This window comes from Manis pentadactyla, chromosome 10 (assembly GCF_030020395.1).
Source record: "Manis pentadactyla isolate mManPen7 chromosome 10, mManPen7.hap1, whole genome shotgun sequence".
NCBI lineage: Eukaryota > Metazoa > Chordata > Mammalia > Pholidota > Manidae > Manis > Manis pentadactyla.
The window spans coordinates 125,713,132-125,738,320 of record NC_080028.1 but is presented as its reverse complement, the minus strand read 5'-3'; the positions used below and the strand labels follow the sequence as shown (position 1 = coordinate 125,738,320).

At 58.0% G+C, this 25,189-nt stretch overlaps 2 protein-coding genes across 10 annotated transcripts in view; both read right to left on the bottom strand.

Moving 5' to 3' along the window:
* Positions 1-143: 143 nt before the first annotated feature.
* KREMEN2 (kringle containing transmembrane protein 2) lies at positions 144-3,648 on the bottom strand. 4 transcript variants are annotated; one of them, XM_036920330.2, is made up of 9 exons: positions 3,519-3,648; positions 3,108-3,282; positions 2,515-2,606; positions 2,290-2,414; positions 1,937-2,090; positions 1,290-1,622; positions 1,094-1,216; positions 942-1,017; positions 144-736 (listed from the first exon to the last, which is right to left on the bottom strand). In XM_036920330.2, exons 1-9 carry the CDS (start codon positions 3,610-3,612, stop codon positions 526-528), a joined length of 1,383 nt encoding a protein of 460 aa, XP_036776225.1. In that variant the 5' UTR covers positions 3,613-3,648; the 3' UTR covers positions 144-525. The 4 variants fall into 4 exon arrangements, with proteins under 4 accessions (XP_036776225.1, XP_057343648.1, XP_057343647.1 ...); XM_057487665.1 differs by having other exon boundaries at positions 1,140-1,216; XM_057487664.1 differs by having other exon boundaries at positions 1,140-1,622.
* A 3,075-nt stretch (positions 3,649-6,723) lies between these two features.
* The window catches only part of FLYWCH1 (FLYWCH-type zinc finger 1), a 35,972-nt gene continuing 17,506 nt past the window's right edge, over positions 6,724-25,189 (bottom strand). For 4 of the 6 annotated variants that reach the window (XM_036920316.2, XM_036920319.2, XM_057487660.1 and 1 more), the window contains 9 exons: positions 19,922-20,015; positions 18,702-19,137; positions 17,974-18,435; positions 16,830-17,267; positions 16,457-16,720; positions 13,338-13,601; positions 12,305-12,577; positions 11,123-11,195; positions 6,724-9,187 (listed from right to left, as the gene is read on the bottom strand). In XM_036920316.2, coding sequence (XP_036776211.2) covers positions 9,148-9,187; positions 11,123-11,195; positions 12,305-12,577; positions 13,338-13,601; positions 16,457-16,720; positions 16,830-17,267; positions 17,974-18,435; positions 18,702-19,035 — 2,148 coding nt within the window. In that variant the 5' untranslated portion in view covers positions 19,036-19,137; positions 19,922-20,015 and the 3' untranslated portion in view covers positions 6,724-9,147. Of the gene's footprint in view, positions 9,188-9,746; positions 9,963-11,122; positions 11,196-12,304; positions 12,578-13,337; positions 13,602-16,456; positions 16,721-16,829; positions 17,268-17,973; positions 18,436-18,701; positions 19,138-19,921; positions 20,016-25,189 lie in introns of all 6 variants that reach the window. The other 2 variants (XR_008992310.1, XM_057487661.1) reach the window with 2 other exon arrangements.

Genomic DNA, 25,189 nt, shown 5'->3' with positions numbered 1-25,189 from the left:
TCAGCCACCGCCGTTCCAAGATCTGCATTCCAGGAGGCTCTGAGAAACTGTGGGGCGTTCGTAATTCGCATGAACACACCTAATTTAGGCCTCAATACCCTCATTAACATAATTTCTGCCACCACGTAAGAATTTACAAAGCCTTGTACCAAAATAGGTCCTTTATTCAAAGTCTAAGGCTGGGGTTTTGACCATTTTTGTTGCCTCCTCACATTTCACTTAAGGCAGCAGTCCAGGACTGCCCCAAGGGGGCTCAAAGACCTCTGAAATCATAGACCCCCGTATCAAGGTCTTCGAGGAGGGGAGCCAGATTCCTCTTCCCCTTTGGCCTCGACCACCTGGACTGCGAGGGTCAGGCCAAGTTCCCAATAATAGCACCAGATGCTTCCTGTGACGTCTGTCTTCCGCGAGATGACCAGAAGCCGAGCTGACCTTAAAGGGGCAAAGGCCACGGCAGAGTGATGCACAGCGTTTCAGGTACCCATCCCGCTGGCAGTGGGTCCGGTGGACCCTGGACGTCGCGAGTCACAGAGCAGAGATGAGCGAGCGCAGGGAACTCTGGCTGGAGGCGCTCAGGGGCCGGTAACTAGCGGCTAGACCCTCAGCCTGGGGATCCCCGGGGGAGCAAGGCATGGCCGCCCCTCGAGGCTGGCGGTACCACACAGCCCAGCTTCTCCCTGGGCCCCCGGGAGGCCCCAGCGCGAGGCGCCCTTCTCGCGGAGCCGGCAGACAGCTCCTGGGGAGGGAGCACACGTCAGCTGCAGCCCCAGCCAGTCTCACCTCCAGCACCCTGCCCCGCCTGCGGCCCCACGAGCGATTCCCCACCGCGGCGCGAGGCCTTGTTGGCAGGAGGCCTGCCCGTCCCGCCCACCCGTCTGCCCAGTCCGTCCGTCCCGTCCCATCCCTCCCCGCCCGTCTGTCCCGTTCTGCCCAGCGCGCACCGTCGGCGCAGCAGCGACAGCAGCGGCAGCAGCAGCAGCAGCGCCGGGACGGCCGCGAGCGTCGGGAGCGCGCGGGCTGCGGGCACACGGGCGCGGTGAGGGGGTGCGCCAGCCGCTCCCCACGCCCCGCCCGCCCCGCACGCCCGCCTCACCGCCCACGCCGGCCTCCGGGGCCGCGGGCCCGGGGCTACCGCTCACGTTGGCCCCGCCGAGGGGCGCCGCGGGGGTCTGCGCCGAGCCCGGGGCGGGCGCGCTGTCGGCGGCGTCCGGCAGCCCTGCGGAGACGGGTGTGAGGCGAGGCGGGGCGCAGGCGGGGCGCGCGCGGGGCGGGGGCGGGCGGGGCCTCACCGCGGTAGGTGAGCGCGAAGCCCTGTCCGTGGCCACGTGCGTCGCTGCGGAAGGTGAGGAGCAGCGCGGCGGCGCGTAGGCGTAGCGGCCCGGGTGGCGGCGGGCGGGCGCCGTCGAAGGCGCGGAGCAGGCTGCCCGAGGCGGCGTCGCGCAGCTCCAGCCGGTCGCGGGGGTCCGCCAGCTCGAAGAGGCGGAAGGTGAGCTCCAGAGCGGCGCCCTGCGGGCCCAGTGCCCAGCTGCAGTTCCGGTCCGGCCCGTACTCGTCCGGGAAGTCCGGGGAGTAGAGGACGCCCTGAGGCGCGGTCCAGTTGCCCTGGCAAGAGCCCACGGACACTGCGGGCAGGGCCGCTGTCAGACCCCGGAGCCGGCGGGGAAACAAGCCCCCCCTCCCGCTGGGCCCCGCCCCGCTCGGCCTCCGCCGCCCGCCGCCTGCTCCAGCCTGCTCACAGGCCCCGCGCCTTCCCAACGCCCGCCCCCAAGACGGACCCCCGTGGCTCCCAGGTTCAGCGCAGTCCCTTCTTCTAACCCTCCCCTCAGCCTACGGCCCCCTTTCCCAGAGACCCCCCCACCCCATCGGGGCATCGCACTGAGGGTCCCACCCAGACCTACTCCTGCCTGCAGGCCGCTCATCCCCGCCCGCTCCTCACCTTCGTAGATACCCAGGCGCCCGTCGCCGCCGCACAGCTGGCCTGGGTGGCCGAAGCAGATCTGGTCACAGTCAGTGGCCGGGGCCGGGCGTCCCCGCGCCAGGTCGCTTTCAGAGCCACAGAAGCAGGCGTAGCCGGCCTCGACGCCTGCTAGCTGGGAGCACAGACCGGGTGAGCCCCAGAGGCCGGCGCTGGCTGGGGTAGAGGTGCGGTGGTGGAAGCCAGGGGTCGGGGTCGGAAGTGGGAATCGGGTTGGAGGTTCAGAAATCAGTATTAAGGTTTGGCGTCAGAGTTAGTTGATTTGGGTCCTGAGGTCAAGGTCAGGGGTCATGGTCCGGGCTGGTGGGTAGTACCTGGTAGCCCTTCATGCGGCAGAAGCGAAGGCACACCTGGACCGTGAGCTTCGTGGAGGTGCCGCTGGGGCCGCTGAGGGCCGGGGGTGCTCCTGAGTCCACGAAGCAGCCCAGGTAACCGGGCACTGACGGGGCAGCAGAGTCAGGCTCAGTCCGGCGCCTCCAAAGGCGGACTCTACCCCGGAAACTCAGCGCTCCCACCCTTGTCCAGCCGGGCCCGCTCACTGTGACACGTGGGGATGTCGCAGTAGCGCCAGTAGATGCCCTCCTCTGTCTCGGCCACGTAGCACCACGGCTGCACGTCCCCGTCCGGGTTCCTGCCAGTGGGGGGAAGTAGTCGGTATCCTGCAGCCCCAAGAGCCGGGACCCCAGACCCCTGTCCCACGGCCTATTCGCCACAGTGTGTTGTCTAGAGCTTGTTGGTGTGCTCCACTCCATTCTCGCATAAATTCTAGTTAATCCCACGTGCTTCTAGCTGTCGAGTTCCCAACGGAGGGCGGAAGTCATTTAAGCCCTGAAACTCCAATCTCTCAGTCACTGCTACTACACGACCCTCGTAGCAAAACCAGGCCCCCCCATTCCCTGGCACGCCCTCTGCCAAGCCCCCCGCCCCGCACAGGCCCCTTAAGTGCCCAGGCCTGACCTGAGGCTCTACACATAAGGCTGGACCACCGTCCGATAAAGTTCAGAGTGCCGCGTTCAATCCCCAGGCAGGATAGGCCCCGCCCCAGGCCCTCCCGGCAGACCCGGTACCCGCCCAAACGGAGGCCGCGCCCCCGCCCAACCTCGGCAGTAGTGCACGTAGCCCCGCCCCTCACCGACAGAAGTTGTGCGCGCCCAGCCCCCAGCGGCCCTGGGGGTCGCTGGCGCTACTGTAGCTGTGCTGCTGAGTCTGGTCCCAGAAGAGGCACGGGCGGCCGGCCCCCCGCGGGCCCGTGCGGTTCTGATGGCCGCGGTAGTCAGCGCCATTCACCTGGAAGCACTCGGACAGACCTGCATGGCCACGGCAGGGCCTGGGGAAGTCGGGACCCTCGCCCGGCATCCTCAAGCCCCGACGCCAACTCCCACCCTCCTCCCCAGCCAGAGCCCACGGTGCCGAGGCGCCCTCGGGCTGCGCAGCTGCTCCCGCCACCTGCTCTGTCTCTTCCCCAGCCTCAGGACCCGGGTCCTCGGCCCGGAGGCGGAGGAGGGAGTGGTGACCACGGTCCAGTCGCTGGGCCAAGACTCACCTGGACTGTGGAGGCTCCCAGCGGAGGCCCCGCGTGGCGGCAGCAACCGGAGGCAGAGGAGGAGGAGGAGGCCCTGCGGGGCCCGTGTCCCCATCGCCCCCAACGAAGGGAGGTCGCCCTGGTCCTCCCACGGCCCGTGCTGACCCCGGGATCACTCCGGGGTCTCCCAGGCGACCTGGGGGGCGTTGTCCTCAGACGGTCTGTCCTAGTTACACCCTGGGAGGCGCTCTCCGTCTGGGGCGGGGAAATATCTCCTGGAAGTATTCGCGTCCCGCGGCTTCTACCCCTGGAGGCGTCTCTCTGCTCCTGTGCCTACTGGGGGTCTCAGTGGGGGTTCTCTGGCTAGGGGCGGTCTCTGTTCCTCCGCACTGGCGTCGTGCCTGGCTCTCTGCGCCTGCCCCCTCCCGCTGCGCCTCGCTCTCCGAGTCTCCTTTGCCCAGGTCTCTAACGCTCTAGCTCCTGCCCCCTCGCGTCCCTCTGCGGGTCCTTCCCCACCCCCCCACCCCCGCCCCTCCCCGTCACCCCACCCTTCAAGGCCGGGAAGCCCCGCCCGAGACTGGAACGGAGGCAGCAGGTCCGGACGCCTCCCACCCGGGGACCCTCTGAGTCCAGGCACGCGTCTCCCCGCGCCCCGGCCTCTCCTCCGCACCGTGGTCGGTGCAGCTTCTAGTGGGAGTGTGTGGAGGACAGGCCAAGCTGGTGGACCGAAGGACCCCAGCTGGGGAGACACAGGACCCTCTCCCGAGGACTCTCCCGCTCGCAGGCACCCTTGAGTGGAGTGCACGCACGCCCTCCCATTGTCAGGCGTTCACTGTCAGACGCTCACACGCACACCCACTTTCGGATCCTTGCGCCCCTGCCTCCCTAGGCCCCGACGCCTCTGGCCTGGCAGAGGACGTGTCATTCTTTGCCCCCGCAGCCGCGAGGCAGGCGGCAATGGTGGATGCTCAGTCCGGGACGGGACAGGCAGGGGCAGCTGGTGTCTGGGGAGGAAGGCAGCTGCGCCTCTGATCTCGGCCTGCCCCCTCCTCCCCTCCCCCTAGGACCCCCAGCCCAGGCTCCCCGGAGCCATCCTAGGCGGTGGAATTCCCCCAGCGACGCCCCCCCACCTGGTGGGGGAAGGGGAGGGGAGCAGGCCCAGGCAGGCGTGGGGGGAAATTCCCCACCCCTTCCCCCTGGGCCCGAGTCCTCTGATCTCCCAGCGCCGCCCGACGGCTGCCCCCAGGGCTTGGGGGGAGGCCAGCGCAGGTGCGTGGGAGGGCGGGGGCGGGGGCCCAGGGAGGAGATGGGTGGTGGCTGGGGGCCCAGAGCGCCCTGCCACGCTCAGATCCCTTGCCCCCCAGGCTAGTCTCCCTGCCCCTCACTAGACTCCCATCAGGCTATGACCTGTCCCTTCCCTGTTAGTGCGCCCTTGTTCCCCCCAGATGGGATGCGCAGGGAGAATTCTAGAAAGACCAAGGTGCCCGTGGCCAGTGAAGGCACCATGGAGACCCCGCGGTTACTGCCTCACGCCAAGGCTCTCGGGTGGGGGGACAGGGAAGGGGTGTGCTCGGGGGCTCGAGGCCAGCACCTGGGTCGCCTCCTCGGGGAGCCCTCCCAGCGGCCAACCTGGCCTGTGTTCACCTCCCAGTTTCTGGGCCCTCTGAGCACTGGACTGGGAATCTCACGTGCAAATGCTAGCCCAGTGCCGGCGACCCTGCTAATGACTGCCCTAAAGAGGGAGCAGCGGGTGGCCGGCCACCCATCAACCACACCCCTTCCTCACTGCTCCCACTCCCCTGCCAGCGTGGAGTTGCTGCCAGGGCTCAGTGGTGTCATCCCCAGCTTTGTCATCCCCAGCGAGCATCCTGGGGCAGGCCTGAGCCATGGCCTGGATGATGGGGTTGTGTGGGGGACCCTCACATCCAATGGTCACAGTGCACTAAAGGGTGAGGTGGAGGACAGGGACAACCAGGACCCTACATGCAGAAGGAGGGTCAGTGAGAGAAGTAGAGGAATAACTGGCCCTTCCCTGGCCGGAGGGTGGCCCCAAAAGATAGTCAATCCCATCCTCTGCACTTCATACCCCTCAGTCTCTAGAAAGGAGGGACAGGATAAGAGGGAGGGGTGCTCAGTTCCAGGACTCAGGCTCTGGGGCAAGGGGCAGTGCCCCACTGCAAGTTGCAGTCCCAGGTGGCTATGGAACCTTGAAGTAAGGAAGGCCTGGGCCCTCACCATCAATTCCTGGGAGTACAGAAAGCCCCCCTACTGAGTGGCTCCACAGGTGCAGGGCCTCCCTCGGGTGTCCCTGCCGCAGTGGTACTGCTGCCGTGGGTGGGCTGGGTCCCTTCTGCCTGCCTCCTGCTTGCCCCCATCCACCTGTGTTTCCTGAGCTCCTCCAGTTCCCCATGAACAGCTGGTCTGGCGTACAATAGCCTAGGTTTCTCTTTCCACCAAGCAGATGGAGGGGATGCCCATGGCCTAGAAGGTGAAAGGAGCTGGATTCCTGAGTGACCTTGTGGAAGGTTCCTGCCAACCAGAAGTATCAGCGTGGGACCCTGCAGGAATGAGGAACAAACATCTACTGCGTTAAGCCATTGAGACTGTGGGTTGCTTGTTACTGCGGCTGGCGTAACTCACCTCCACTAATACACCCTCTCCCCAGCCAGTTCTCACACCCCCGACTGGTTTCCTACAGTGCTGTAACAACGCGCCACAGACGGGGGGCTTAAACAGGAGAAACGTGTTGTCTCACAGCCTGGAGGGTAGAAGTCTGAGATCCAGATGTCAGCAGGGACAGTCCCTTAGGCGAGCTGTGAGGGAAAATTCCTTTGGTGACTTTTGAGTAGCTTTTGGCCCTGTCGGCTGCCATCCTCACTGTCCCTTGGCTTGTAGAAGTGTCACACCATCTCTGCCTTCATCTTTACATGCCATTTTCCAAATTTCTGGTTCGAATCGTGCATATCTGTTCAAATTTCCCCTTTCAATAAGGCCACCAATATGCTGGATTAGGGGCCCAGCCTATGCCAGTATGACAAGAAGCCTTGATGTCACCCTGCAGAAGCTGTTTGATGGAGGACATGAGAATGGGAAGCTGGGCTGGGGCCAGAGGGGGAGTGAGACCTTGAGAAGCATTTTGTTGTTGTTTACCTTACAACCTTAGGGGCAGGGCCTGGGGCCACTGCTCCCCATTTAAAAAATTGGAGTTCCTTGTTGATACTTCTGCTCTCTTTGCAAACTTTTTATTTTAAATTTCATAACTGAGACGTTGCTGCTCATTGTCAGGCAAAGGGGCACAGAGACACACCACCTGTACCATCCGGTGTAGACATAATAAACAAGGTTACTGGGGGAGACCGGCAGCAAAGCTGGAGCAGGGAAGAAGAAGTGCATGGCCCTGTAGCTCTGTCACCGTCTGCTGAGGGGCCAGCTTCCAAGAGAGGCACTTGCCCCTGTGCACTTTGCTCTGGGACGGGGAGAGGACAGGGGACAGCTCTGTGGCTGTGGAATCATTGAGGAACTAAACTTAGGAGGTGGATGCCTCTGGAGTTCAGGGGCTGAGCTGCCGTGAGGCCACCCAAGGTGACAGCAGTGTCCAAATTCATGTCCCTCTGGAAGTCTTCAGCCCAGGCAACTCGGGCCATCCATCTGCCTGTAAGGTCAGAGCAGGAGCAGAGGAGAGGGAGAGGTGCAGGCCCCGCGAGTGGGCCATCCAGGAGAGGCCTGTGCCTTCCACCATTCTCCTTGTGCTGCACCCATACTTCCAGGTGCCCGGAGCCCATCCAAGTGGCCGGGTGTGGGACTCGGGACTGGAGAAGTCGCTGGCCTTGCAGAGGCCCCCACCCCGGGGGTGCAGACATGCAGGTGGCGATCACTACTGCGGCTCAGTGCTTCCTAATGGGCACACAGGCCCGTGCGGTGGTGGCGCAAGCTTGAGTCCAGGCGCCTTCCTCTGCACGTGGCTGCCTTCTGTGGGTGTGCGCATTTGTGACATGAAGATGGGTCTTGGGTCCGGTGTCTTTGGCCTTGGCTGCCTGCAGTTCATTGTCACAGGGCAGCACGCTGTCTGCCCGAGAACATTGCCTGAAACAGAGCTTTTTCCAGTGTCCACTGCTGAGGGGCCATCAGCATGACGGGTCGTTTGGCAGACACCTGCCTCCTACCTGGAGGTAGGCCATCATATCACTGGACCATCTTGACTGCTGGCAAGGCTGGTGGGAGAGGGCTCTGTGTTGCTGGCAGGTCTGTGGACGAGCCAGTCACCTACCTGGGAAGACAGTCAGGGTCTCAGCTCTAAGGTGCCCTTTGCTTGGCGCCACTTCCATCCTAAGCTTGCCCCAGCTTAGGAAAATGAGTCAGGGAGATCTCAGCATGAGAGGCAGTAGTGGAGAATCAAGGCCTCTCGCAGCAACATGAGGGCCGGGAGCCCTGCAGGCTTGGAGACTCTGCAGCAGCCCCTCCAGAGGACCTCCATCAGCTTTTGGCCCAGCTGACATAGGTGCCCCAGCACTGTCCCTGGGTGGGTGGGGGTCTCCTCCAGGCACGTGCCCAGCCAAACACCACCACTCTGGCCATGGGGCACTGAGACCCATGAAGTCCATGGCTTCACGGTGACCAACTGTTGTTGCAAAGGGGATGTGGACACATCAGCTCTACATGGTGAGATATAAAATGGGGTGTACTGGGGGAAATGTATAGGTGGAGGGACAGTGGGGGGCCCCGAGCTGTCACTGTCTCATAGCTTGGTGGCAGGTTTGCTAGGAGAGGGGGCCTGCTGCTGTGTGCGCCCTCTGTAATAACAGGGAGGGGGCAAGGAGCCTCAGTGTTGGGGATGTGGCCTTGCTAGCAGCAGCCGCTGGAGCTCCTGGGAGGACGTCAGCCTGCTTCCTCTCAGACCTGCTAAGCCAGGTCTCTGCTACGTACAGGCGAAAGGGGCGCACCTCCACTACCATCTGGGTCTGCCTCTCCTGCATCAGACAAACGTGGCTGACTCAGGATGCTGCTGGCTTTTCAGCCAGGTAGTGTCTGCCCAGGACCAGATTCCTGTGGGCCTCTGGGCTGGTTCCCACTGACAGGAAGGACACTGGCTGTGAGGGTTGTGGACATAGGGACATGGAAAATGGCAAAGGAAGGGAAGTCTGACAGAAAGTGTAGTGGGGCCTCTGGTTTGGCTGGCTCTGTGACCATGAGGGACGGCCACGCCCCAGCAGCCAGTGGGCAGGGAACATGAAGGTCCACCTGGCATTTGTCCAGAAAACATCTGGGGCAGATGGAGGTGCGCAGGGCAGCTCAGCCTGAAGAAGCAGAGCCACACCCAACCAGAAAGCCCTGGGCAAAGTCGCCTGCTCTGAAATGGAGAGGTGTCTGCGGCTGGGAGCGGTGGAGCAGGAAGAGGCATCTTGGTCAAAAGCTGCAGCTCTTCCGTAAGTGGGTCTTCAAGGTACTGGCCCCGGAGCTCTTCTTTGCCAAATGAAGACACCATTAAAGTAGTCTACCTGGGAGACCCCTTGAGGAAATGTGAAGGGCATTGATGCTTTGGAAAAATGAGTTTTGGTCAAGCAAAATCTAAGCAGGTCCTGTGTGGATGCAGAGCATCCTTGATGCTGGCAACACCTGAGGTTCCTCTGTTCACGCCGGGAGGAGGTGGGCCTCACTGGGATTTGCTGTCAAGGTTTGTATCTTTCACTTTCCTGATGACAAAGAAACACAGATCATTACAAAACAAACATGGCAGAAATAGATAATATAGAAACTTAAGGATTCCTGCAATCCTTTTCGTTAGAGATAACCATCAACTAGAGCCTTTGTACACACACACACACACACGCGCGCGCGCGCGCTGCGCGCGGGCACATCATATCAATTCCTTGAAAATGTGAGATTGCTCCAAAACATAACTTGGACATTCCTGGCTTTCTACACTAGCATGTCCTGGGAGGAAACACCAACACTCTGGAGAAGTCCCACCTCCTGCTCTGGAAGTCGCCAGGACCTGCACGGTGGCCTTTTCAAAATTATCAAGAAAGGCAAAGTTCTTCACTCCTGGGATGGGTTTTGAAAATGTTTGCACATTCTTTGATACGCCTCCCTTCAAGTGGAGCCTAATTCTTCTACCCTGCAGTGTGGGCTGGACGTGGTCACTGGCTTCCAATGAACAGAGTAAAGCAGGAGTGACAGGTGACAATGGCCATGAAGTCACTGTGACGTCCTTTGTCCCCCAACAGCTTTATTGACCTATGAGTCACCTACCACTCAGCTTACCCAGGTAAAGTGTGGAATTGGATGGTGTTTAGTGCGTCTGCAGAACTGTGCCCCCATCACCACAATCACTTTCAGCACATTTCCACTGCCCTGAAGTCATCTCCCTCCTCTTCAGTTGTCAGGAAGAGCTTGTGGACTAGCGCAAATGCTCCTGGAAGTTCTTGGGAGAAGTCACATGCATGAAGTCATCTGGGCCTGGGCTTTCTTTTTGTGGAAAGTTTTAAAATTACGAATTTAATTTCTTTAATTGTTATAGCTGTAGTCCGATTTTCTATTTCTTCTTGAGTCAGTTTTGGTAGCATGTCTTTTTAGGAGTTTGTCCGTTTCCCCCAAGTTATCTAGTTCGTCGGCATGCCACTGTTCATAGTTTCCCTTAGAACCCTTTTCCCCCCTGTGTGGTAGGTGGCAATGTCCCATCTATCATTCTTGATTTTAATAATTTGAATCTCCTCTACTTTTAAAAAAAGTTTTTTTTAGGGGGTGCCCAACCTACCTAAGGGTTTATCAGTTTTGTTGACCATTTCAAAGAACTAACTTTTGGCTTTGTGAAAACTTTCTTCTATTTCATTAATTAAAATTCTTTATTGTTCCTTCTGCTTGGTTAATGTTTACTTTGTTCTTTCTCTAGTGTCTTCACATGTAAGTTTAAGTTATCGATTTGAGATCTTTCTTCTTTTTTTAGTATAAGTATTTCCAGCTATGTATTTCCCTCAAGGAACTACTTTGCCGCATCCCATTAGTTTTGGTATCTCCATTTCATTCGTTTCAAAGAATTTTCTGGTCTCCCTCACCATTGCTTCTCTGTGTCCTTAGTTAATCATGAGTGTATTGTTCAATTTTCATGTATTTGTGAGTTTCCCAAACTTCTTCCCGTTACTGGTTTCTAGTTTCATTCCACTGTGCCCAGATAACATACTTTGTATGACTTTAAACCATTTAAACATATGGGCTGTCATTTTACGGCCTAGATACAGTGTATCCCGGAGAACATGCCATGTGTGCTTGGCAGGAATGTGGCGGTCCCTTGCCCTGCTGTCTTGGGTCACCTGTTCTAGGGGACACTCGAGCAGCCAGCCCTGAGGAGCAGACCACACGGTGGGGGACTGAGGCACCAGGGCACAGCCGTATGCGCCAATGGGTGTTTTAGAAGCATCTCTTCCAGCCCCACCCAGGCCTTCAGTGATCACAGCCCTGGCCCACGTCTGTTCTCCCTTAGTGGGAGCCCCTGAGTCAGAATGACCAACCCAAACATTCCTGAAATCAGGGGCCCACAGAAACTGTGAGGGACAGCAAATATTTTGTTGTTTCAAGCCACCAAGGTTTGCGTAAGTGGTGACCCAGCATTAGACAGTGAATATAATGACCTGTCCACCTGCCGGCTTTCGGGGGAACAAGTCTTGAGGCATAGCTGCACTTTGGGCAGAAGTTTTCTCTTTTCTGAGGAAAAAAATTAGAAACATGGATTAACAATTCTTTTCTTGTTGAAGCTGCTAGAGCCAAAGAGACTACCTTGAAATGACGTCAAGGCCTTGAGGATAAAAGGAACCAGGCATAGTGACTCTGGTTTGGGGAGTTTTGGGAATTCTGGTTCTCTGACATCCCAGACCGCCTCCCCGTGCCTGGTGAGACAGGCTGTGTGCGACCCTAAGGGTCAGACGTCAGCCCCAGTCATCCAAAAGGCTGGGAATCAACCAGACCTTAAAGGTGACCTGCTCTCCACCACGCCAAAGACACTCTAACTTCTGTGTCTTGTTTAAGCCAAACAGTGGCTTTCTCATGGAAATCTTTTCTTTTTTTTGGTTTGTTTTAAGTAGAAATGGAGTTTCTTTGGTTGTTGTGTATAACTCAAATTCATTTCTGTATTTTGTAAGATATGGCCTTTAATTATTTACATGAATTAAGATGAGACACAGACCACTTTCTGAAGGCTGGTTTTAGAGTTTATGTGAAAGGAAGCCATTTTCAGTTCAATGAAATTATATGCAAAACTGTGTGTGTGTGTGTGTGTGTGTGTGTGTGTGTGTGATGTCTATGCACTCACAAATATTAGTACATTCCCCTGGGGTAGTCCAGGTATTTTAATCAGGTTTCAGAAGAGACTATGAGCCATAAAAAGTTAAGTCCTCTCAGGTAATGACTCTGTAGCACCTTAGTGCACTGACAGACGGTGCCTGCATGGGTGGGGGTGAGGACTTGACAGGATGGGTGAATGTTGAAACCACAGTGCTGTTCATGTGAAAGCTTCAAAAATTGTATATCAATGATACTTTAATAAAAAAAAAGTTAAGTCGTCTTAGAATAAAAGGAGGGGGAGACAGTGAGAGCTAGAAGGGGTGTTGTTTAAAGGGACAGATTTACGTGTTTTCAGGTTCAGGAGAAGCAGCCAGTAGAGTGGAGAGGAAGAACGCTCTGGAAAGGCAGTAAGGCCAGGGCACAAGTCTCCTCAGGTGGTGCCTGTCCTGAGGTGTCTGCACCTCGGGCTGGCAGAGACCAAGACAGCCACGGCTCTTCTGTGTCTCACCTCTGACCCCCATCCCTGCCCGTACCTGGGTCCTCCCGCTGGGCTGTGCTGGGGCGCCGCTCCCGCTGCCTCAGGGCCTCCAGGCCCCCCAGGTCAGGCGGGTGGCAGTGGCTGCGCATCACGGTCACCTGCTGGCCCTGGGAGATGGCGCGGCTGCGGCAGCCCATGCGGGCCTGGTCCCGGCACATCCAGTACACCTTCTCCCCTGCCGCCTTCTCCTTTCTGTAGAGGAAGGACTCGTACACCAGGAACCTGCCCCCCAAGGAAGTTCTCAGGAACTCCAGGGGCTGGAGGGGTCCTGAGAGGAAGGTGGGGCTGTGAGTGGGGTGTCTGGGCCAGGCCCTGGAAGTAGGGGACAGAGCCTGAGCTAGCCTGCCCCAGCCAGGAAGCTGCGACCCCCAACGGGACCCGTCCCGGTCCCCGCCCTCCACCCCTGCCTGGGCTGCGGGGCCCTGGGGACCGAAGCTCCTTGCCGGTCCAGGGCCCACAGCTCAGACCGCCTCGAGTGCAGACTGGCTGCCTCCTCCTGAGGCTCCGGTGCTGCCCAGGGAGGCCAGCCCTGAGGCTGCTCGAAGGCCTAGCTTTCCTGCAGCTCTCTCCTGACCTGGCTTGGGGCCCCCACTTGCCAGGGAGCACTCCAGGGCAGGGGCTGGGCTGCAGCACTCTGGGAGGCCTGTGGCCGGCCTGGGCCATGCGCCAGGGGCCTCCCGGCTCCCTGTCCACCCTCCTCTCAGCCCATCAATTGACTCTCTCATGAAAACGTTAAGACCCTGAATTAAAGGTTCATGTAATATTGGGGTTGGGATGGACTGGGAGTCTGGGTGTGGAGGGAGAGAGGAGATAGGGGGTCCCAACGTCCAGGCGCACTGCCCCATAAATGGGTGCTAAGCACCTCCCAGAGCTGCTGATACTGCCACCGCCACCCGCACCCCCTTTTCTCTAGCAGTCTGGGTGGGCTTCTCTCGCCGACAGCCAGTCCCGGGCTGGGACGCCCCAGGGGCTGCCGGGCCAGCAGGGAGACAGGGCCCAGCGCCTGCCCACCCCCGTTGTGCCCGCACCTGAGCCTTCCTTCTGGGCTGGGCTGGGGAGCCGCTCCCGCTGCCTCAGGGCCTCCAGGCCCCCCAGGTCGGGCGGGTGGCAGTGCCTGCGCATCACCATGACCCGCTGGCCCTGGGTGATGGCCCGGCTGCGGCAGCCCATGCGGGCCTGGTCCCGGCACGTCCAGTACACCTTCTCCCCTGCCGCCTTCTCCCGCCGGTACAGGAAGGACTCGTACACCAGGAAGCTGCCCCCCAGAGGGGTCCTCAGGAACTCAGGGCCTCCTAGGGGAAAATGGGAGAGGCAATTGGAGTGGGCGGCAGCAGCTCGGGGCCTTGGGGTGCGGCAGTGAGGTGGGGTGGGGGCCCCTGTTCTCAGAGCAGGAACAGCAGGGCCCCTGGAGTCAGACCCACCTCCTCACAGAGACAGCGGAGGGGCCCAGGACAGACCCCCAGCCCTGCGCAGCCAGGCCTTTGCTCTGGGGGGCTCCTTCCCCGAGTCTCAGACTGGAGGAAGCTGGGGAGCAGTGGGGTTTAGGCCCCTGAAGGCAGAGGTCTGTCTCCCCACCAGGGGCCTGCAGCGGGGTGGTGTCTTGGCCATGCCCAGTCACTCATCCTGGGTGCTGGCAATGGTGGGACACCGGCCGTGTGGTCCCTGCTGAGTTGGAGGAAGAAGGGGATGAACCCCTGTGGGGGACAACAGCTCAGGAGTGAGACAGGACCTGCTTGCCTCATGCCCAACAGGCAGTGGGGCTGCAGACACGATTCCCCATGCCAGGCTGGGTGGGGATTTGAGCTGACGGCGCTGGGAGGAGGCACGCACGATGGTGGGGGCGAGGGCGGCCATGTCTGGGACAAGCAGACAGGGAGGAGGCTGCGCCCTTTTGCCCAAAGGACCCCTGCCCTGCACCCAGGCCTGGGAACCACAGAGGAGCTGGAGACAGGCTGGGGAGCCTCAGCACAGAGCTATGGTTCCCAGGGGTGAGAATGCCCTGGAAGAGGGGAGCCGAGTGGGCTCTGGGCGAGGTGGTGCACATGACCACGGGGCCTATTTCTACTTCTCCTGCAACTGATGGAAATCTCCACTGAGGAATGACAAAGGCAGAGATTTGGGAGGAGATGCTGCACAGCGGGGCAGAGGGGGCTGGCGGGGGACATGGTCCAGCAGGGAGGTCCAAGGGCCCTGGGCAGGTGGGGATGAAGGCGGGGACCAGGTGAAGTATTTGTATGAAGAGCAGAGAGACAAGGAGGGAGGGGGAGCCTGCCTGTGGATCTGACACTGCCCGCATCTTCCCTGCCCAAGTCCGGAGTGCCTGGCCAGGCAGACGCCTGGGGGGAGGGTCCCATGGGCACTGGTCAGCCTGCAGGCCCACAGAGGCAACGTGGAGTCTCAAGGTGGCACCCACATCCAAAGCTTGTCAACCTTGCCTTAAACGTGAGCTGACTGCCCAGGGCCATCAGCCCTGTGAGAGAAGCTTTACCCTGAGAGGCAGAGGGCAAAGCTGGTGCACAGAGAAGGGGCACTGGGAGCGAAGGGGCCACTGTGGGGGTGGGAGGGACAGAGGGCCGTGCCTGAGCTGCTGGAACGCCGGTGGGACATTCTAATGGCAGAGCAGAGGTCTAAAAATTCCATAGGGATGGAGAGCAAAGCTGAGGAAATGTCACAAGACAGTCACGCCGGGAAGGCGGATGTCTGAGGTACAGGGGCAACAGAAGGAACCAAGATAGGGAGCAGAAAGTTACTGCAGGACCCGAGACAATGTTTCTGGCCTGAAAAGGCCCCTTGTGCCCCAGGCACAGCCAGGTCCCCCAGGGATGGGGACATGATCCTAAAGCTTTGAGGGAAGTTCCTTCACATGGTGCGGATCAGCCCTCTTACGGCTGGGGGCCAGCAAGGGCAAAGGATTCGCAGGGGTGCCCTCCCTCCGTGTGGGGTAAAGCCCCCTCAGATGAGAATGGCTCCACACCCTGGCGCCCAGGGGAAGGGATGAGGAAGGACTTTGCAAGACAAGGAGTAAAGAGGGCCGGGAGGTGGAGCCGGCCAAGGGGCCCGGGAGTGGGCCTGAGCGGGACCAGCCTCGTCCTCTGCAGCTGCCAGTGTGGGGAGGCAGAGCCAGGGGCCCAGAAGAGCAGGCCAGCTGTAAGCTGCTGCTGGACTGGGAGACAGCGGGGCTGCGCGAGGAAGGAGCCCAGACTCAGGCATCCAGGGCTCAGCTGGGAGCAGATTTATAAGATAAAAGGAAAATGCGAGCCTGCAGTAACTGCGCTGGGAGGGCAGGGCGGCAGGTACGGCTGATTCCTTACTTCCTCTCACCAGAGGCCAAAGGGCCACAGGATGAAATACCAATCACCAGCAGAAGCCCGTGTTAGGAAACAGGGCAGCAGATGCGCAACGACACAGCGGAAGGAGCCCAGCCAGGGTGAGGCCAGGGGAGGGGGCGTGTGTGAGTGGCACCACCAGCGCAGAGGTATGGGAGAGGGATACAAAAGAGTCAGAGGAGTACAATCGAAGATCTCAAGTCTGAAAGAACGTTAGGGCCCAAGAGGCAACTCAGGTGATTCAAATACAGGCCTGGGAGCCCCGAAGGAAGGGCAGGCGTCTCAGGGTGCCTGGGAAGAGCCAGGCAGCAGGGAAGGCTGGCTGAAACTGCTCAGCCGGGCACTGTGATGGGCAGAGTCCAACCAGCAGGCACTGTGGGCCTCCAGGTGGACAGACAGGGAAAGCACAGGCTGTGACCCTCATCGCAGATCCTTTAGCGTCAGTGACAGACGTTTCTGCCAGTTGGCCCCGAGGGTGAGCTTGTGCCTGGGCACTGTGCCATCACTCACACTGTGACAAGGAGAAATTGGCCTTGTACAATTAGCTTCCTCTAAAATCCTACAAATTCTGAAGGAAAAAAGAGGCGGTGGAGGTGGTGGGAAGAGAGGTGCTGGTCTGAGCAGGAGGCTAGTGTCACCACTGGGGACCAGGATGGAGGGAGGAAGGTGGGCGAGGGAGCAGCAGAGAACAGGGCCAAACTCTGCAAGAGCAGCGTCCCCAGCAAGGACAGGAAGGTGCTTTCGGGGGGACGTGGGAAGCCAGGTGGGAAAGGCTGGCTGGCTGGGTGCTGCGCCTGGCCGCGGCCCGCTCTCTGTCATACCTGGGCTACCCCGCTGGGCTGAGCTGGAGCGCCGCTCGCGCTGCCTCAGGGCCTCCAGGCCCCCCAGGTCTGGCGGGTGGCAGTGGCTCCGCATCACGGTCACCCGCTGGCCCTGGGTGATGGCCCGGCTGCGGCAGCCCATGCGGGCCTGGTCCCGGCACGTCCAGTACACCTTCTCCCCTGCCGCCTTCTCCCGCCGGTACAGGAAGGACTCGTACACCAGGAAGCTGCCCCCCAGAGGGGTCCTCAGGAACTCAGGGCCTCCTGGGGGAAATGGGAGAGGCGGTCGGGGTGGGCGGCAGGAGCTCAGGGCCGTGGCCTTCCACTTTCCAGGGCCTCCAGCAGCAGGACCAGATGGGCGTAGAGGACTCACCTAGGTCCTCATCCTGCAGGGCTTCGGGCTGGGCTGGAAGGCCCTGATCTTTGACCTTCTCTCGCTTTCTGGGCTGGGGCCTGGTGAGAGTCAGGGCACCAGGCCCCCGGCGGTAGAACAGGCTGTCCACACCTCTGCGCAGCTTGTCCACTTGGCTCCCGGGGCCGCCCGGCCTGGTGTGCAACATCTCCATGGCCTTTTCCTGCTGCCGCCGGGCCTCCAGGCCCTCCAGGTCGGGCAGGTGGCTGTGGCCGCGCATCACCGTCACCCGCTGGCCCTGGGTGACGGCCCGGCTGCGGCAGCCATGCAGCGTGTGGTCCCGGCACGTCCAGTAGACCTTGTCCCCCATGGCCTTCTCCCGCTTGTACAGGAAGGACTTGTGCACCAGGAAGCTGCCCCCGTAGCACGTCCTCAGGAACTCTAGTGGTGGGGGCTCTCCTGGAGGAGGGGAGGGCAGTCATGGGCTGAGGGGAGTGGCCAAGCCCACCACCCAAATACTGGCAATAAAAACTGCTCAGGACATTCTACCTACCAGGCAGCACCAGCGCACGTTGGAGCAGTGAGTGCTCCCCACACATGGAACCCCTAATTGCAGTAACTCTGGGCTACCACCCATTTTAGGGTAAATCTCCTGAAACTGTGGAAGTTCAGCAGATGTTCTGAGGCGGCCCAGCTATGAGAGGTGGGCCTGTGACCTGAACCCGGCCAAAGCTCAGACTCTCCCACTAGGCTGACCTCCTCAGCCGTCGTGGGTTACTGGGATCACTTGGACCCATTTAAACTCCAGTTTCTAGGCCCCACACAAGACCCTGATGCACTGGAAAGTCCCAGAAGGGCCTGGAACTTTCCAGGTTCAGGAGCAGTAGTTCTATTCCATGGGCTTAATGATTACTGGGACCCATTTATATATATATATAGTTGTTGTTGTTTTTTCATTAATATACAATCACATGAGCAACACTGTGGTTACTAGATTCCCCCCACTATCAAGTCCCCACCACATACTCCATTACAGTCACCGTCCATCAGCGTAAGACCCATTTATATTTTTAAAAGCTGATTTGACCATGTGGGACCCCACATTCCTATTTGGGCACAGGAGAGGGCCCATGGGCTCCTGCCTACCCTGGCCTGGGTCACTTACCAATGCCCAGTGCTGGGCGTTTCTTGGGAGGCAAGCTGAGCAGCGACAGGCCTCGCAGGCCCTCCTCCTCCTCCGGGGCCGGCTTGCTCAGCACCAGCCCTGGGGCGGGCTCTGGCTCCTCTGGGTACAGCCAGGGGCCCACCCCCTCCAGCGGCTCCTGCACTTGGACCCCAGGGCCCGCGGGAACCCCCAAGCCTTCTGGCAGGGCCGCGCTACACAGCTTCTGTCTCTGGCGCCGGGCCTCCAGGCCCTCCTCGTCAGGGGGATGGCAGTGGCCCCGCATCACGGTGGCCCGCAGGCCGCAGGTGATGGCCCGGCCCCGGCAGCCCAGCTCAGTGTGCTCGCGGCACTTCCAGTACACTTTGTCCCCCACGGCCTTCTCCTGCTTGTACAGGAAGCACTCGAGCACCAGGAGGCGGCCCCCAAATGGGGTCCTCAGGAACTCCAGGGGCTTGGGGGCTACTGAGGGCAGGGGAGGGCCGGTTAGCAGACACGGAACAAGCTGTGAGGCTGGGGGCACGGATGGGAGTGGTGGGGTGCACAGGGACGAGCTTCTGCCATCATCACACCAGCCTGGGACTGGGTCATGATTAGAGTCAAGGTGGCTTGGCTCAGAGCAGGGGCAGGCTGGCCAAGGTCACCCCACTGGAGGGGGTGCACAGGGCCCAAGTCTGAGCATGCAGGGCTACAAAGGTGGCCGGGCCAGGGGCAGCAGGCCAGGAACTCACCTGTGTCTGGCTTGCTGCATTTCTGTCCGGGGGACAGAGGGCTTGGCTGGACTGCCTTTCCCTGCTCCTGTACTGGCAGGGTCTGGGAGGGCCTGGTCAGCATGTTGGGGCCAGACATCTCCAGGGACATGATGCAGTCCACTCCTTTGGGCCGGGAGTACACCCCAGCCCCATTCTCAGTGGAGGCTGCCAGCAGGACCAGTTTGGAGAACTTTCTGGGCTTCGTGGGGACAGCAGGGACCACATCTGTGCCTGGCTCAGGGGACTCGGGGGAAGGCTCCTGGACGGCTCTCACGCTCTCCCCCTCCTGCTCCCTGGGCTCGGGCAGGGGCATTCCGAGACCGACGGCCCGTCCCCCAGACCCCACTCAGGCCCCAGCCGATGGGTTTCTCCTCCTCTTCCCCGGCAAGGCACCTCACAGTCCTGGGTCTCCGTCCTAAGAGAAGAGGCAAAATCCCATCAGCGGAGGCTCCCCTGGGCCTGGGACTCAGGAAGGTGGATCTGGGGTGGAAGTCGGGGCAGACAGGGCTGCCCCCATACCCCTGGGGCTGAGAGGCTGGAGGCTGGGGAAGGACCTGAATGGGGCTACAGAACCCAGGCCCGTGCTTCTGCTCGGCCACACCCTCCCTTGACAGCCCTGGGTCCGGCACCTCCTGATTCAAACCCCACTCTCTATCTCTGAAACAGACCAAACACAGGTTCTCCAGGAGCTGCTGGGGCAGCCAAAGGACTGACCGCTGTGAGGTACTGCCAATCCAGGCTGGAGACACTGAGCCTGGGGTGAAGCGTTTGCACGGGTTTGCCATTTAACTTTCGGCCCCGTGCTAGGGAAGTTGGTCATTCTCATTGACCCAGATTACAGGTGGGGACCCGAGAGGCACTGGGCAGCCAGCGTGGCCACAAGGCAGGTCCAGATTCCGTCCCCACGCAGCACCTGGGCACCTGGGCCAGGATAACGGGAACTGGTGCTCCTGAGCACCAGGGGTCGGCGACGAGCACTTTGGGGACATGAGCTCAGGTCACTGATCCTCCCAGAGTGCCCGGTGCCTTTTGCCCTGTGTCGCAGGGAGCCCGGGCTAGACCTCCCGGCCCCCTGCAGACCACAGAGGGAAGCCTGGTATGGGAGGCAGGATCTGGACTCAGGTAGACCGTGCCCCACCCCAGGCCGAGGCTCAGGCCCCAGTGCTCAGGAGATGCCAGGGCCCCAGGAGGACAGAGACCTTGTGCCTGAGCCGCGGCTGTCTCCGCTGGGCAGAGACAGGGCTGTGAAGTGGCTGGAGAATTCCCGTCACCGAGGGCTCCTGGGCATCTGGCCTGGGGAAGCAGAAAGGACGGATTACAGGGGCAGGGCTGGCCTGGTGCCCAGGACCCTGGGGCAGCCTTTTGTCCGTTGGGGGTGACTGGGAGGGTGGCGGTCTTTCTGTTTTCAGTGATAGCCTCAAGCAGGACTGCAGTGTCGTCTCACATTTCAGCCTCCCCACTTGTGCGCTGCCACCGCATCCCAAGTTTTGTGGTTCTAATTCCCCTGGACTCCACTCCTGCTCATAAGTTCACTGATCTGGAAGCCAAATCCAGCTCCCAAGGCCTGGCTAGCCCAGACAAAGGGCCGCAGGGTCCCCGCGGAGTCGCAGAGGGCGCTGCATCCCCGACAGCCATGGCACCTGCACTACCCGCCCGCCCAGGTCCGCTGGGAAGCCCAGTCTGGAGGGGCGAGACTCAAGGAACTCCACCAGGTAAGAGGTCAGAGATCCTCCCACGACGTCCCCAGACTCCGACCAGTCTTTGCTCTTGCCATGCACCCCTCCCGGTCCTGCCCATCTGCCCTCCAGAGTGACGTGGCGGGTCGGCCACCGGGGAACTTGGGAACAGGCCGCGGAGGGCCCTGCCAGCGCCTTCTGGGCAGGAAAGGGTTACGGCGGCAAGCCCCGCCCCAGGCCTCTCCTTCCTGCGCTGATTGGTCCCGGCACAGGTCACTCTGCCGGAAGCCCACCTGCCTGCGGTGATGCTGGAGACAATCCCTACCGTGCGCCCCACCGAGGGCCGCCGGTGCCGCAGCCTCGTTGGCGGCCTCCACCCGGCAGCGCGGGGGCGCAGAGGCAGGGAGACCCCACCCCAGGGCCCTCAGACCAGTCAGGCCGCCGACGGGGCGCGGTCCCTGCGCGGCCCTGGTGCACCTTGCTATGGGACCGCGTCGTCCTGTTGCGCAGCCGGGCAGGATGAGGCTTCAGGGGCCCCGACACACCGATCCCCGCAGTCCCAGACGTTCCGCCGCGGCGCCCCGCCTCCTCCGGACCAGCGGCGTTGCCATGACAAAGAAGGCCCGCCCTCCCGTACTGGGGTCACGGGTACCCCAAGTCAGGCGACAGTGCAATCCTCTCCACTAGAATTTCTGTTTAACAGGTTTTCAAGATCCATGTATTTCAGAGGTTATGGAAAAAGCCCCAGTGAATGAGAAGACCTTGGACTACTATGGCTGAGTACTCTCTGTGGAGAGGCCTGGATTGATGGCTCCCACTCTTAACCATTCAAGGGCCTTGGAGTGTAGATTGTATAAGGACCACAAATCCTCCCATAAAGGATGCACCACCCTTCACAGTGTGGCCTTGAATCTGCACTGACCTCCAGCCCAGCGTGGTCATTTGCTGTGTGACCCACTGTGTGTGAAGTACTCACATTCTTGGCACATGGCCCTGAGACTGCCAGGGAAGGAAGCTACTGAGAGGCCACATGCAGGGATGGAGGCATTGCCAGGCAGGGAGGAAGCTATTTGGCCGTGTGAAGGAGCCAGGAGAAACCAGCAGAGCAACAGCCCAGCCACCCCGTGGAACCCTGATAATAATGAACTGCTGTTCTTTTAAGCCAGTAAGACCAGGGGTCTTTTGTTACACACCAGTAACTGATATTCTTGGCAAGTGACTGAACACAGTGGGTTTTAGCCTTTGGGTGGATAGAATTAGTTACTAGTGGTTGTAAAATATCCCACATTGAAGTGCTTCTGAACTCCAGGTACCATGCTACACAAATGTTAAATCCCTAGATGGTCACATTTAAGGGCTTGTAACCCAAAGAGAGGAACAAAAACATTAAGTGTAAAGGATAGCAAATGAGAATTATGTATTTGAGGAGTAACATGAACTAAGCCAGTCACAAAAGGACAAATGCTGTATGATTCCACTTACATGATGTCTGGAGGGCTCAAACTCCCAGAACGTCAAAGGGTGGTTGCCAGGGGCTGGGGAAGGGGGAATGTGGAGTTGTTTAATGAGACAGCATTTTAGTTTGGGATGAAGAAAAAAGTTCAGGAGAGGGATGGTATTGATGGCTGCACAATAATGTGAATGTACTTAATGCCACTCACCTTTCACTTAAAAATGATTCAAGTCATAAATTTGTGTTGTGTATATTTTGCCACATGCAAAAACATTCTTTCACAAACTATAGGTAGTAAGGCCCCATTTAGCTGACATCATCAGCACATGTTGTCCAACAAACACAGATTTCTTAGTTATCCCTTCACGGTTCAGATTTCTACAATTTGTATCCATCTGTTTCACCATTTAGCCACTGACGATGGATATGTTCCTAAGCTCTTGTTACTCTTCACTCTGACTTGGGAAATGAAGTGTCCCAGCCCACGGCTCCCTCTCCCCATGCCCAGAGCCCCTCTGCACCATTCTTCTCCCCGCTCCCTGGCAGCCAAACCTCTTCCTGGGCTGGTTCTCTGCATTTGGACCATCAAGGTTCTTAGGTCTCCTGTATCCTAAAACAAAACCGGACAGAAACACTTTCTTCCTTAACAGTTTGACTTGCAACAGCCCTCATCCTTCTTTCTCACCCTGGCTGCCTGGCAGCCACCTCCCTACCCTGCAAACACCACTCTCGCCTTTGGCCACTGTGTAGGACCGGCCACATTCTCCCACCGAAACACCAGCTCCGGCCTGGATGTGGTCTATTCCTATGTGGAATTAGTCAGCAGTAAAAAGGAATGAGGCTCTGCTACACCACTAGAGTGTGGAGGAACCTTGAAAACACGCTAAGTGAAAGAAGTCAGACGCAAAAGTCCACATAGTATGTTCCATTACTATATGGTACGTCCAGAACAAGCAAACCACAGAGACAGGAAGCAGATGAGTGGTTGCCTAGGATGTGGGTGGGGCGGGGGAGGTTAGAGAGCAATGCTAAGGGGTGTGGGGTTACTTTCTGGGGTGATAAAACTGTAAAATTGATGGTGGTGATGGCTGCACGACTGTGAATATGCTAAAAACATTGAATTATACACTAGATGAATTGTATGGTATGTGACTCATATCTCAATTAAAGCTGTTTTAAAAAGAAATCCTTATAGGAATGACTCATTGGATGAAAAACAATTTTCTATACCATAAACAGGCTTCTCACTCAGGGCTTGGTTTCCTCATCAAAGGAGAGGGGTGGCATGGATTATATATCTGCATACTTGGTAAACTGATAATTTATATTGTAAAAACCATATACAAAACATTTTTTTAAATGTTAAGAGCATAATATTAGTAGATGGCCCATGATCCTGCCCTTGCACAGCTATTTCCATTCTTTTATGATAGTGCCTTTAACACACTGTAGCACACACATTGTGTTCCACATGTTCGCTTTCTTTTCCCCTTTTAGAGTGTAGGAAGCTCCCCCTGCAGACCAGATAGATGGAGTCCTTGTGAAGGGTCAAAGCATTGAGTAAATTGGGCCGGTAACAGTTAAGAAAGCCTGTCCGAATCCCCAGCACCAATATTCTAGAAGGCCACAAGATGGCGATGCTGCTCCTTAAAATAAACACCTGGCATCCTTGGTAAAAATTAAAAGCAAAACATGTTTCCACAAGAAACTGGGAGTTTTTCCATGTCACAAAAATAATTCAAGAAGACTGCCTCCAAAATTTAATATTTACAAAACTTATTATTAGAAAGCAGAATCCAAAGGCTATCTTTTCTAAGATTTTTCAAAAAAAAAAAAAGAGATCACAGTGTTACTTGGACACTGACACTGCTTGCAGCCCACAGTCCACTTTTCTTCTGTCTCTTCTCAACTCTGGTCATATTTGTCATTTATTAATTTTATTTTATGTACTCAGGACTTAAAAAAAACTAAGAAGAAATACCTCAGAATGTTAAAAGCAGTAAGAATAGTTACATTTCTTTTGTTTTCTCAAAATTATTTACAATGTGCATGAACTCTCTTTACAGTGGGAAAATATGAAATGCTGTAAAGATAAGCTGCATGTCCTCACTTGGAAATGTGTTCTTCAACTCTGTTTCACTCAGAAACTGATTCCAGTCCTATGCAACAAGTCATACAAGAAATTAAAGAGTAATATAAACAATAGGACCAAGAAATGAATATCAATTAATCAAGTATATTCACATTTCTGTTGTAGGACTACATAGCCTCAAAGATATTTATTAACTACAAGGGGAAAGATCGTAACTTGATAGTGGAGAAATCCGCACACACCCCTTTCCATGATCAAGGTCATCTTCACTAGTACTGAGACACATCAACCCCATGACCTCCTCGATAAAACGCACTGAGGACACAATATGATGGCTGAGATTTTCCTGCTCTAACTGACAAGCCACAGGGGGGACAGTCTACAAAACAACTTCTTTGAACCTGTCAAGGTCATCAAGGACAAGGAAAGCCTGAGGACATGCCCTGGACTAAGAACTAAGAAGACCTGACGACTAAAAGCAGTGTGGGCTCCCAGAACAGAAAAAGGTTGCTGGGGGCGGGGAAGCTGGAGAAATCTGAGTGAGATCAACAGTTTGGGTCACTGGCGTCGTGCTGGTGTTCCGTTCCCAGATCTGACTGCTGCACAGCGGTGGTGGCATGGTGACATTCAGGAAGACCGGGTGATGGGTACCTGGGAATTCTTTGTACTATTTTTGCAATTTTATGAAAGTCTAAAGTTAACTCAAAATAAAAGCTTTTTGAAAACCCAAGTTTCAAACTTAACAGATACAATGGAAGTTGACAGAGAAAGTAAGAGACCCAGAGACCTCCTGGGGTGCAAGAGCAAGTGAGAGTGAGAAACAGTCTCCTGCCCTGAGGCTTAATCTGAGGTTCCAGGGACCAAGAGCCAGGCCAAGAAAGGACAGAATCAGCATTCAAACCTCCTGTGTCTGCCCTGAAGGCCTAAACTCCTACATTAAAACAGTTCTTTTCAAGTTGAGGATTCCAACTGATAGATATCAACGTAGTGGGTTAAGACTGGTGGTTCTCGGGGTGAATTGCTCCCCCACTTGACAATGTCCAGAGACATGTTCAGTGCTCACAACTGGGGGCAGGGCATGCTACTGGCATCTAATGGTTAGGGCCCAAGGATGTTGCTCAACACTCTCCAGTAAGTAATCACTGAATTATGAGACTGCAGGGAAATTTGCACTTCAGTGGAAAATTAAGCATTGTCTAGAACACACCCTTCCAGGTTACACAGTTCTGTACACTGTAGGTAACAA